Source organism: Magnolia sinica, chromosome 4 (genome assembly GCF_029962835.1).
Source record: "Magnolia sinica isolate HGM2019 chromosome 4, MsV1, whole genome shotgun sequence".
Classification (NCBI taxonomy): Eukaryota; Viridiplantae; Streptophyta; class Magnoliopsida; order Magnoliales; family Magnoliaceae; genus Magnolia; species Magnolia sinica.
This window is the reverse complement of record NC_080576.1, coordinates 115,898,548-115,911,754: the sequence shown is the minus strand read 5'-3', so window position 1 is coordinate 115,911,754 and position 13,207 is coordinate 115,898,548. Positions and strand designations below refer to the sequence as shown.

Genomic DNA, 13,207 nt, shown 5'->3' with positions numbered 1-13,207 from the left:
TTGCCTTACCAAATGCAATATGATTCTAGGAAAACAGAGAGAGAGAGAGAGAGAGAGAGAGAGAGAGAGAGAGAGAGAGAGAGAGAGAGAGAGATGGCTAGTGTCTGATTTTGAAGGGAGAGAAGCGGGTAAAGCAGAGGATGAAAGAACCCAAATTTATCCTCATACATGATGGAAGGTTGTCTATGCCTTTAATAAAGGATGGTAAAAGCTCAGAAACCTCAGCGGATGAAAATGAAGATTAGATGGATACATGTATTATGTGATGCCAAGAGCCCTGATTCTGATAAAATGACAGTCCATCGAAGACTTTCATGACTCAGGTTAGTTGTATAGAGAAGATTTTCTTTTCTTTTCTTTTTGGATGCTTTTTAGACTCATTAAAAAATGGATTCAGAGATCCATCTTGGCATCACCAAATGAACGTCTTAACAATGCTGTTAGATATAGGAGTTTTGGCCATGTATGTGTATGTAATTTTAGTTTCCCTCAGGACACTTTATTTTTGCTTAGTCGAGGATTTTATTATAATAAAAATAAAGGTTAGAGAGGATACCTCTCTCTAATCTCTGTTCTTCTTCCTCCCAAAACAATCTTCTCCCCTATCATATATTCAAATGGAGATTTGAAAAATTCGTAGTAAAACAATGAGAGCTGAGTCAGAGAAAAACAAGACACTGAACTTGAAAAAAATTAAAAAAGAAAAAAAAAAAAAAAAAATGCAAGGAAAGATAAGAAATGAGAGAAACAGAAGAAATGGGTAAGGATACAATAGAAGAGAAAATTGGTTGGGAGTAAATACCCCTTGTGGATTTGGAAGAAACCAAAAAGAGTCAAGGTGCAGAATTGGGTTAACTTTCCCATCGAGGAATAAAATTGTGGTTTCCATCTTTCTTAAGCTCATCCAATTTTATTTGGAGATCCACAAGTTGATCCAATGAGTAAATCATCAACTTCGTGATAAAAAATAAATAAATAAATAACATAATAAAATGGACCAAGTGAAATTGGAGTGCATCCATATGTATCATTGCAACATACCTTCAGCTGCTGCTTACTGCTTACATGAGTTTTGAATGCCTACACCATGAACCTTGCTAATAGTAGTATTTTCCTTTATTCCATTGTCTTAATTCGAAATTGAAACCATTTAGATCTAATGCCCATTATTTGGTTAGCAGATTGAGATATGGATCAAGAGGTCGGGTCCTGCATTGGGCCAGCCGGTTTCCTCTTCCTTCCAAGAACAGATGCCCTCTCCAATCTCGACCCACCTACCCGCCATTTCTTAAATGCTGCCATGGAAGATCGAGCTGCCTCAAACACTTGAAAAAAGCACAACCAGCCATTTCATTATTCATGCGTAAACGAACATGGAGGTAACAAGGGCTGAAGCATAATTAAAATGAATTGAAATCTCACAGTGGGATTCTTCTCTTGTAAGAAGCGGCAAGAACTTAGGAGCAGTTGCAAATGCAGCACTGTGTCCCTTGCTCAGCACTTCCTTGTACCTGCCTGAAAATGCATACAGGAGGAAAGACCCAATACTTCTATCGCCAACCCTGCCCATCACACAAACATGGTGAGAGAAATGAGCAGCATTTCATGCAACTGACCCTCCTGACAGATCAATAACATAAACTGCTCATTCACCCTATGCGATAAATGCAATAAAGATGAAGAAATTGTCCTTTACTCGTCTGCTTGACTTCTCAGGGGAGAGTTTATCGCACCTGGTGTAGCGAGAAGGATTTGGGACACGGGATTGGATGGCAATTTCTCTGTTTTTCTTAGGCCAGCACGCTAGTAGAGGGGAATTTAGGTGATTCAGTCTATTTCTCAAGGATCTGGAATGTTGTGGCCCACTTGAAGGTCAAAGCTTTGTCTGGGATGCATGTGTGGAGGAGATTCTGACAGTCAATAATTAAAGAAAAACGGCATGATGCTTCCGAGCACATGTGTAATGTGCTATTCGCTGAAGAGTCATTTAATTACTGTCTTCGGTTTTTACCCCTAACTGGGAGGAAGTGCTGCGGTGCTGCCAATTTAAAATGGATGTCCATTTGGTGACCCAGTTTTGGCCAGTGTAGGTATAGTTCATGACCCCATCAGTGACACCTTCACTGAATTCTTGGATCCATTGGGGAAAAGATATTCAAATTTTGCTGAGGCTGCTGGCCTTCTTCAAGCAGTCAAAATGTGTCTGATTTTATTGTTTCCAGCATTGGTGGAAAGTGAGTCACGAAATGCAATTGCATGGGAAAACTCTAGTAAAAGCCCATGGAAGGTTGCTGATATGGTGGATGGAATACTGGAAATCTGTAGAGACAAGGATGCACCATGGTGTGCCATAATGGAGCTGTAAAGGTATGGCTGGCAGCAACTGTTACATGTGGCCGTTATGGAAAAAAATGACCCGGAACTGCCATTACGCCCCCCATAAAGGCCATAACGGTCTGTTACAAGGTAGATACAGGTTTTCCTGGATTTTTTCAATAAAAAAGACACCGTAACGGATGTTATGGCCCGTATCGTAAAGGTAACGGTAGTGGCTGTTACAGCCACCGTTACCGTTATGGAATACCTTGGAATGCACCGTTCATGCATGTGGTTTGCCGAGCTAATGATGCTGCAGATCCACTTGTGAAATCTGGGGTTTCTTTTCTAGGAATGTGTTGATCATGGAAGATAAGAGAACAGGCTGATCGTTAGGTCTCTTTTCTATACTTGCCAGGCTTTATTTGGCTCATTCATATTCCATCTCCTAGCCTAATCTAGGCTTAGAATGGTGTTGGTTGTTGTTGTACCTCCTTTTCTGTTCTTCTTTAATAAATTCTGTTTATCATTTTTTTAAAAATGCATTTAGACTGACCTAATTATATAGGTACCTTTATTAACAGGCATGGTCATGCGTGTGCCTGATGAAATGTGTGGATGATCAAGCAAATTAACATGTCTGCAAAGCTATATGATGACCCAGCAATGGGTGGGTTGACTGGCAGGGCAACAAACCTGACCTGGTTGAACGACGGGCTCAGATTGACTTCATCGGGTTTCAGTAGGGCTGTCGATAGGCCGGGTTCGGGCCAGGCAAAATCAAATTTTTCAATAGGACTGGCCCAAACAGTTCAAAATCCAGGCCATAGACAACCCCAAGAGTGGCCCGTTGACAGCCCTAGGTTTCAGGATGCGCTCAGATCAGAAAACAAATTGAAAAAAGGTATTAAGTTCAGACCCTACAAATGTTTATTTTAATACAATTGGCAGGTTGAGTGGAACCTGGGCTTCGGAATCTGATCATGGGTGCTCAGGCCTGGTCATCATATCTTGGGTCATGCGTTGGGCTAGCTTGTCCATTTAGTAAACAGGTTGGGCTAAGGTTTGCCACCCTATTATTGTATAAATATAGCATCACATAATACAGTTCATAGATGATGCCAGGGGCAAGAAGAAAAATGATAAATTAAGATTGTTTTCCTAATAGCCGTGTCAAGATGTGGGTCAAAAATGGAATATCCTTTTTAAGAAAAAGGGGTGTTCCTGTAACATATACAATACAAAGTGGGGAGAGAGAAACTCACAGAGGTGTAACCTTGCATCCCAGCTCATAAAAGAATGGGCATCGGGTCCTGAGATCTACACAAGCTGCATCAGCCTGGATTTCCTTTCTTGTTCTGCATTATCAAGAAAACCATTCCAGAAAATAAAATAAATAGAAAACATAGTCATAACTCTGCGTTTGCAGCAACTTGTCAGCTCCAATTATCGTGCCTTTTAAAATGGCTAACATGTGCACTAGAGCAATCAATCAAGGAACCAAGAGCTTTACTTTTGATTAAAACAGTGGGGAATGTTAATGGACACTGCTTGTCTCAAGCATAACTCATGAGCAAGCCAAAATGGTAAATCTACTTTCGCGCCTTGTTCAACCTGATTACCAAACAGAGAAACAATTAGAACACATTCACATGACCACCTCCCTCAAACTATCAAAACTTACATTGTTAGTCTCGGAACCAGGATCAAGCAGTCCAACTCCATTTGCCCCAACTTGAAAAACAACAGAAATGAGCTGCAATGCAAAAGATCAGTTACATTTAGAAGGATTTGAAACAATAGGTTGTAGTTAAGGGAATACAATATCTCTGGACTGAGAAGAAAGTCTTAACCTCCTCTTCCATCATAATGTCATCGATATCATAATACTGTGCCATTTAAGAGCTAAAGGCTTTTCCGCTCGTCTTCTCTTCTCGGTTATCCTAGAATAGAATGAGTATAATGACCCTAGTAGCAGCAGCAGCAGCCTCCTTCAGCCTGTTTCAACTGTTTGAAGGTTCACAATTTTTGTAGTGTTCGGTGGGAATCAGACCCACGAAAGTAGACCAAGTGAATACTTAAGACATGAAAGATACACATATCTGAAAATCTTTTACGAGTTTAACTGTTTAAGCCTAGTTAGAAGTTGAAATGATTAAAGTATACAATGTGAAATGAAGAAAGAAAAGAGCTGGAATGCTACCTCCTAAAAGCCCCCACCAAACTTTGTTTACCTGGAATTAAAACCACTACTTCTTTTCCGCTTCCTACAACATGACCTGTTAAGTATGAGGAAATGAGGGCACTGCATGTTTCTCTCAGCTATCACATGTACTTCAAATGTCCGAAATACAACTGATAATAGTTCTACAATAAGCCTAAGCTAAGTTTGGTAGGTAACAGGCACCTTCAAGGTGTCCCAAATCGGTAGCGGCGGTTACCGTTACACAATACGGGGAGGAAACGGAGAGGTCCAGAAAAAATTAACCGAAACGGCAGTTAAGGACAATAAATCTAAAAGAAAAAAGAAAAACGAAAAAAAAATGAACCTGATTTTCTTCTTCTTCCTCTTCCTCTTCCTCTTCTTCTTCCTCTGCGGCGCTACTGTGGCTGCTCCTCCTACTTATTCTTCTTCTTTCCCCTTTGGTGCGGCTCCCTCTCCGCCCTCTCTCTCTCTCTCTTGATCCCTCTCGTTTTCTCCTCCTCTCTCTTCTTCCCTCTCTTTCCTTCTCATTTTTTCTTTTTCCCTCTCATTTCTCTCTCCCTCTCTGTCTGAAAAAAATGAACGGGTGGACTTTATTTCGTGAAGTAGTATGCGGCGCGTGCCGCTTAGTGCACGCGGCCCACCTTGATCTAGGTGTTGTATATCCATGCCGACATTAGTTTTTCCTGATCATTTCAGGGCATGGTCCCTAAAACGAAGGAGATCCCTAAAATGACCGCACAGTAGGATTGAATGCCCACTGTTAAAAACTTCTTATGGCCCACCGTAATGTTTATTTACCATCGAAAATGTTGATAAGGTCGCATGGACTTGGATCAAGGGAAAACACAAGTCGCAGCTTATAAAAAATAATAATAATAATAATAGAAGTTTTAATTGTGTGAATTGTGTGAATTGAATCCCTACTGTGTGGTCCACCAAAGATTTGAATTTGCCTCATTTTTTGGACCATGCCCTAAAAATGAGTTGGCAAAAAGGATGGACGGCATGGATATACAACTAATGCATCAATGTGGGTCCTATGTTTAGGGCATCATTCACTAGTGGTCCACCTGAGGTTTAAATCTACCTGATTTTTTGGATCATCCCTTAAAATGAGTTGGCAAAATAGAATGAAGGCACGGATATACAAATACATCAAGGTGGACCCCAATTTCAAGGCTTCACCCACTAGTGGTCCTCTTGAGATCTGAATGTGCCTCATTTTTAGACCATGCCCTAAAATGAGTTGATAAAATGGATGGACGCCGTTGGTATACAATACATACATCATGGTGGGTCCCATGTGCATGGCCCTAAAAATTGCCTATGAGGCATACATTAACTCAAAATTAATAAATTAAATTATAGCACTGTTGTTGCCAAGTGACAATCCCAAAATTAAATTTTTTAAACGATTTTCATCGTTTATTTGCAAACGCTTGTTTTTATGAAATAGGATCATTTGATATTTTTCTTTCTTCACTGTTCAATAAATATCCACCAATCCATTAGTAAGATAAGTGTCAACAGATTGCATGAATTTAACGTTGATTTGGGGCATCGAATGGTCCACCAAATCAGTTCCAAATCAACAATGCTATTTACTTAAATTATAATTTCAAATTTTTTCTTAAGATATACTGGGAAAAATGATATTAATTTGTTAGATATATGAATTATATAATCAGACACAAAAGTCCCTAGACTGTATGTTGAAATAAAATGTACACAAGTCACAAGGTATGTAATACACCAATACTTACAAATATGAGATATTTTGGTATTAGATTCATTCTAATTAATTCGTATTGATATTATATAGTTATATAATTAAATATAAAAGATTTCTAGCCAATACTAGGTTGTCAAATTCATAAATTCATCAGACAGCCCGATACAACATTTTCACCTAAAATTGGACCGTTACACCACCATAAACATGTTTAAAATTATAAATGAATACATATTTGGAATATTTATAATTTTCTGGATTTTTCGAATTTTTTTTAGAATTTTTTAAGCATTAAAAAAAAAATGATTGTTACAGGCACCATATCGACCGATACAGGCCATATCCGTATTGGTAACAGTGGGGACAGTTACGCCCACTGTTACCGCAACGATACACCTTGGACACCTTTGTTGCAAGTAATGATGAAATTACAAGGGGTTGTAAGCGTAGCTTAAGATGGAGACTTCATGGCATTACAATTCTCAGAAACTATGAAGTTTTAACCACATTCGTCATTTTCTAGTTGGATTTTTTTTTCCAAAGAACAATTGGCAACAAATTTGGAGTATGCGTTAAGGATAATGAGTGAAACCTTCTATATAACAATTACAAGAAACAATCTAACCCAATAGATCCATTCATGGAACCCATCAAATGTTAACACATGGACAACCTACAAAATATCTTAGGAACTTATAAAATTGATAAACTTACATATAAGAATCATTTTCGATATATTGGGTCAATAATTCAGGAGAGTGGATAGATTGAGAATGATGTTGCTCATAGAATTAGAGCTGGGTAGATGAAGTGTAGATATGCATTTGGAGTTTTATGTGATCACTACATACGAATGAAACTAAAGAGGAATTTTATAGAATAGCTATAAGATCAGTCATGCTTTATGGGATGGAACGTCAGGGGGTCAAGCAACAATATGTTCATAGGATGAGCATAGCTTAAATGAGGATGTTCAGATGGATGAGTGTAATGTTCCAAATATTGGCAATATTATCAATAACATCGCCACTATAATCAGTATTGCCCGGTTAACGATACTGAAACTGTTGAAACTGTAAAAAAATTCAAAAATTGCCAATATTTTTTATTATATCAGCAATACTTGGCAATATTATCAATATCAGCGATACTTTGAAAAGAATCTCTTATAAAAAGTCCCTGGTATCAACAATACTATCGATAATATCTCCTATAGGAGTGATAATATCATCGATGCCAGGGAAACATCCATAAATTGGCAAAAGTTAACAGAATATTGGAAATTTTTTCAAAAACCCAAAAACACCCCCATTTTTTAGGATTTATTTTTTAAAATTTTGTTCTTTAGGTGATTTCAATGACTCTTGGTTCTGGAATCAAAGTTCGGATTTATGGAGAAATCTCAACTTAAACAAAGACAAGCCAAAACTCAAAGGTGACAAAAGATTCATAGGAACTTCATTTTTTTCCTAATGTTAGCATAGATTGCAACGGAAATCCATGTCAATGCATGGATTTGTCGCAGAAAATATTAACATTTAAATGAAAAATGAGGTAATTTTTATTTTTTTTTCCATTTTTATATTGGAAAATGTGTTTTTCACCGTTAATTAATGTGGAAATTTTATATATCAATGAGTGTTGACCAAACTATTGATCGGCTACAAATTTTTATATTTATTTTATATTGAATTTTTTGACAACACATGGTTAAGCCCCTATAAAATGGAAACGTATTATGTATAGTTTTTTTTTTTTTTTGCATGTGCAAACATGTCTATTTTAACATCTCCTGAAGTTTCACTGAAAATCTCAACCTTTTTCCCCAAGGTTTCCTCAATGTTTCCCTCAAACGGTAATAATTTTTCCAAGTATCGGCAATACTGATAGGTTTCCGTAACCCCGGTCATCGATACATGTAACGATAATGATACTCTGAACACTTGTTCAAGGGAACTTAAGAGTAACACCAATAAGTAATAAGATTTGTGAAAGTAGACTAAGATGGTTTGGGCATGTGCAAGGGAGACCAAGACTTGCATCGGTTAAGAGGAGTGTGTTCTTACAAGTTGAAGGCTCTAAAAGGGCAAGGGGAAGGCTCAAAAGGATGTGAGTGGAAGTAGTAAGAAGAGGCTTGATGACCTATGGTTTAACTAAGGATATTGTTCTTGATGAAGTGGAATGGTGTAACAAGAAAGTAGACCCCAACTAGTTGGGAATTGGTATAAGGTTTAGATGATGATGATGGATGAGAACTAGAATGATTAAAAATAAGATATGCACAAATCAACCATAAACTAAAATTCTAACTTCTGCAATTTATAGAACTTCGTGGTATTTTTATACAATAATAATTTGAGTGCCCATATTGACCAAAAACAAAAAATTCAGTCGATCATTTCACCCACGGTTCCATTCCATTTCCCTTCAATTCATTAGAAATTTAGACTAGCTAACTGTTGTGTGCTGTAAATCAAACTCATCACCTGATCATATAAATTCAGATGCATCCAGTTTAATGTCGTTAACGTGCAAGTAACACTGAACCTTTGTTGGAAAATACTACCTATAAGATACCTATCATCCATTTATGTATAAACAATAGAAATCATACTTGAAATAGATACGTTTATGATTTTTGTTACTCATCTTGGTCAGTTTGGGTTCTTTGATTGATTGCTGTTGCCAATTTTTTTACTTCTTTTTTTTATGGGTAGTTTCCTTAAGACAAAACCCATTTTCCATTTGGTCTGCACCCAGGATTTCAGTTTTGGAAATTGATTTTCCAGGGGAGTTGACTGAATCTAATGTTCATTTGATTGTGGATCTCTAGTGGTTGTTCAACTAAAATTCTAGGAGATTTTCCATGATTAAAGTCATCTTGTTTGGTGATTAAATGGTCTCTAATTAAGTTGCAGGCCTGCAGTGCTTGTTAACAGAGACAAAAGAAATTTATGCATTAGAGGTTTCCAAGATCCTTTGGACAGTTTGACCTTTAAATTCTTAGTACACTCTGATTCCATTTGTTTCATTCATTTATAGTCTCAAGAAGTTAACAAGTGATTTGTGAGATGTATCCAAAAGCATGTGGTGAAATAGGTAGAGTACATATACACAGTTAATAGATTTCACTAAATTGTCAAATGTTAAGATATGAATGTGGATTAATTGCTCAAGTGTGAGCATACAGGCCTTGATTCAACTTATTGTTCCTATATTGGTTTCTTTTGCTATGAGTGAGCTTGAAATGGAGACATGCTCACATCTTTAACAATCAAAATTGAGTAATTGTAACTTGCATCAGCAAATGTACAGTTAATCGACATGTGGGATTCCATACAAATGGGCCACATTGTTGGTTATCCAGATCCTAGGATTATTTCCATTGAATGTGGACATCTGCTCCTTAACCGCCTATCTGAAGCCATTACTACTTAGGTTAAGATCTTCTATTTAGAAGATTTCCACCAGGTCAACATGTGGATCAACAAGCCATGGCCCCCACATGCAAACTCTTGTGCACCAAAGAGTATATCTTTTGATGTTCAAGATCCTATAATTTCACCACATATCGTCTAGAGATATATGTGAGTATTGATAATCTTCATAAGCCTTGAGAAAGGTCCAGGAATCTATCAGGTTTTCAGCATTCTAATGGGCAGTGTTTTCCAGCAATGCTTGACATAAATGAAATTAAAACTAGATACATCTGAATGACACAATGAAAGGATGAGAATAGGTCACAGCATATTCCAATTTACATACTCCATGCAATGAGGAAAAAAAAATATTTGGAGTAACATCAAGCATCAATCGTCACATTGGAGCTTGTAACCCTTTTGTTTCTTTCAAATAAGATGACACTGCTTATCAGGATTATAAAATAATAATAAAAAGAATTCATAATTACCAAGGCCTAGTATAACATTCAACTCTAAAATTCATTCTAGAGTCCAGACTGATTTATTGTGAACAGTTAGTCTCTGAATCTTCTTTTCATACTTTTCAACATCCTCAATTGTCTTTATATATATATATATATATCAGGTCATCTGTACCCAGTGGCTCCTACAATGGATGGGACGCATGCAAAATGACACAGGTAGGGCAATGATAGTGGTTCGATTGGTGGCATGAAAAAGGCCTTCCATTTCCATTTAGGGGTCCTTTGGATGCCTGTAAATGGTTAAGTTGTAAATGATTTACAGGGAAATCATTTACAGCCTATCCTGTTTGGCTTTAAGCTGTAAATGATTTACAGGTTTGATTGTTTGTGTTTGGATAACCTGTAAATTGTTTATATCCTGTAATTGGGTATTCAACAGGAGGTAAAAGCTGTAAATGAAATCCTATCCTTTTTGCTGGAAATAAGAAGGGAGTAAAAGCTATAAATCATTTACAGCCTGTAAATGATTTACGGGCTTAAATCAGCATTCAAACACAGCCTGTAAATCATTTACAACTAGCCCCATTTACAGGCATCGAAATGACCCCTTAACCAATCTGTTTCCAGGGCTTGGATTGGACAGCCAGCATATATCAGTATTACGATTCATTTGGTTCCCATCATCTTCATCTGTTGGGGCTTACACTGCATGTGCCACCTTGCAAAAGATGAATACATCCAATGATTCCAACTATCATATCAAGGTTTGTGACCAAAGGAAAACACTCTCTTTTTTTTTGGTTACTGTCTGTTTCCATGCAATCAAATGGACGGTAAGGGTCATCTCACTGTTATAATGCGTAATCCAAATAACACTTCCACTGTCGATATTAGTCCTTTGTGAAAGTGAAATTTGATTGGATATTAATTCTATTTGAGGCATGTAAGCAAGACCAAAGGCTCTTTTTTTTTTTGCCCATTTTAGGCATCAGCCTCAAGGCCACACGATCATATAATTGCTGTGAATTTTGTGGTTCCAGTTATCTTAGTCTGGCCCTGTTTTGCATGAGCTACCTTAAGAAAAGAAGAAGAAGAAGAAGAAGAAGAAGAAGAAACACCAATCTGACATTTTTAAGATAAAGAGGAAAAATGATGTGAAGGAGTAGAGAGGGATCGCATAAGAGAAAGAAGAAAAGAGAAAGAGGGGTCACCAGCTCCGGTGGGTGAGGATTAGGATTATTAGTGCGTGCAATGAAATGCAGCCTCAGACGCCATTCCAGTTCGAGGTTTCGTTTGGAGGGAAATTTCAGACTCGAGAGAGGTTCAGGCGGGAAGCTTTCCAGTCGAGCGCATCTTTCTTTATTTTTATGAGTGCGGATCCTCTGCCTCCCGGAGGCAGGAACTCCCTGCCTCCAGCGTTTTCATTGGTCAACGTCACTATAAGTGCCACGTCATCAGATTTTTAAATATATTAAAAAAATAATTTAATAAGAAATATAACGGACGTTAAACGGAAGCGGTTTGCCTGCTGAGTTACTTAGCAGGGTAAGCGTACAGAGAAAAGTCTGTGGAGCCCACCGTGGTCATTCGTGCATTGTATCAACTCCATCCATCTCTTTTATCATCTAATTTTAGAGTTTTTCAACAAAATTAATCATATCCAAAGATCAAGTGGACCACACCACCTGAAACAGTGTGAATTGAATTCTACCGTTGAAAAGTTGTTGGGGCCCACAGAAGTTTTATATCAAGATGATATTTGTTTTTTCCATTTATCCATGTCTTTGTGATCTTACGAACAGTTTCGATGAAAAAAAAAACATCATTGAGGGCTTAGAAATATTTTAATGGTGAAAATCAATACTTTCACTGTTTCCTTTGGTATGGTCTACTTAAGCTTTTGATATACTTCAGGTTTGGGCTCAACCCCTAGAATGATTTGAAAAAACAGATGGACGGCATGGATAAACCACACGAATTCACAGTGGGTCCAGCAGAGTTTACTCAGTGCGATAAGACTCGTACGCAATCCAATTACACGGGGATGCGGATTTCCAGCCAAAGCCTTTTGCAGTAACATCCTGCGCAAGGATTTTGGATGGGCCAACTGCGACATTAGTGATAAATCCAACCTGTTCATCCATTTTTAGATATCATTTTAGGACATAATACCAAAACTAAGGTATATACAAAACTCAAATGGGCCACACGAGAGGAAACAGTGGGGATTTAGTGTCCACCATTGAAATATTTATATGGTCATAAAAGTTTTGCATCGGTCTAATATTTTGGTATATATTTTCACTTCATCTTAATAAAATTGACCTTATAAACAGTCTGGATGGCATATAAACATCAAGACGCCTAGGAAGGTTTCAACTGTAGGAATTTCTTTCTCCACTGTTTCATCTTGTTTGGCCTAGTTGAGTTTTTGATCATCCTATTTTTTGGTTACATGTCTTAAAATGAGCTCTAAAAGTGGATGAATGGATTGAAATTCTTATAAACATCATGGTGGACCCAACCATACATCCCAGTGCTGGAACTTCATGCAAAAGCTTTCCCCGGTGAATCCGCGTCCACGGTTTTCATTGGAAACGAACTGGCTACTCCCCTGCCACTCGGTACTATGTGAGCCCACCATGATGTATGTGTTTCATCCATGCCGTCCATTTATTTTTCTAGATCATTTTATGGTCTGAGACCAAAAATGAGGTATAACCCAATCTCAAGTGGACCACATTACATGACATAGTGTTGAATGAACGTTGACCATTAACAACTTTTTGGGGGCAATAAAAGTTTTGGATCAAGCTTTTCCCTTCATCTGGGTCTTTATGACCAAACCAACAGATTGAATGTCAAATAAACAGTACGGTGGGCCTTAGGAGGACTTTAATGATGGATATCCAATCACGATTATTTTCCTGTGGTGTGGTCCATATGAGATTTATATCCCTCTCATTTTTGGGATCAACCCCTAAAATTATATGTAAAAATAGATTAACAGAATGGATGAAACATATGCATCATGGTGGGGCCCATAGAGTACCGACCACCACCTCCA

General features: G+C 37.6%; 1 protein-coding gene across 3 annotated transcripts; it reads right to left on the bottom strand.

The window, feature by feature from the left end:
- Window positions 1-972: 972 nt before the first annotated feature.
- LOC131244010 (uncharacterized) lies at window positions 973-11,449 on the bottom strand. Of its 3 annotated transcripts, none has more exons than XM_058243680.1 (7): window positions 11,352-11,449; window positions 4,170-4,323; window positions 4,001-4,072; window positions 3,830-3,930; window positions 3,582-3,674; window positions 1,423-1,562; window positions 973-1,325 (listed from the first exon to the last, which is right to left on the bottom strand). In XM_058243680.1, exons 2-7 carry the CDS (start codon window positions 4,212-4,214, stop codon window positions 1,195-1,197), a joined length of 582 nt encoding a protein of 193 aa, XP_058099663.1. In that variant the 5' UTR covers window positions 4,215-4,323; window positions 11,352-11,449; the 3' UTR covers window positions 973-1,194. The 3 variants fall into 3 exon arrangements, with proteins under 3 accessions (XP_058099663.1, XP_058099662.1, XP_058099664.1); XM_058243679.1 differs by lacking the exon at window positions 11,352-11,449 and adding an exon at window positions 4,520-4,598 and having other exon boundaries at window positions 4,170-4,314; XM_058243681.1 differs by lacking the exon at window positions 11,352-11,449 and having other exon boundaries at window positions 973-1,295; window positions 4,170-4,828.
- Window positions 11,450-13,207: the final 1,758 nt, after the last annotated feature.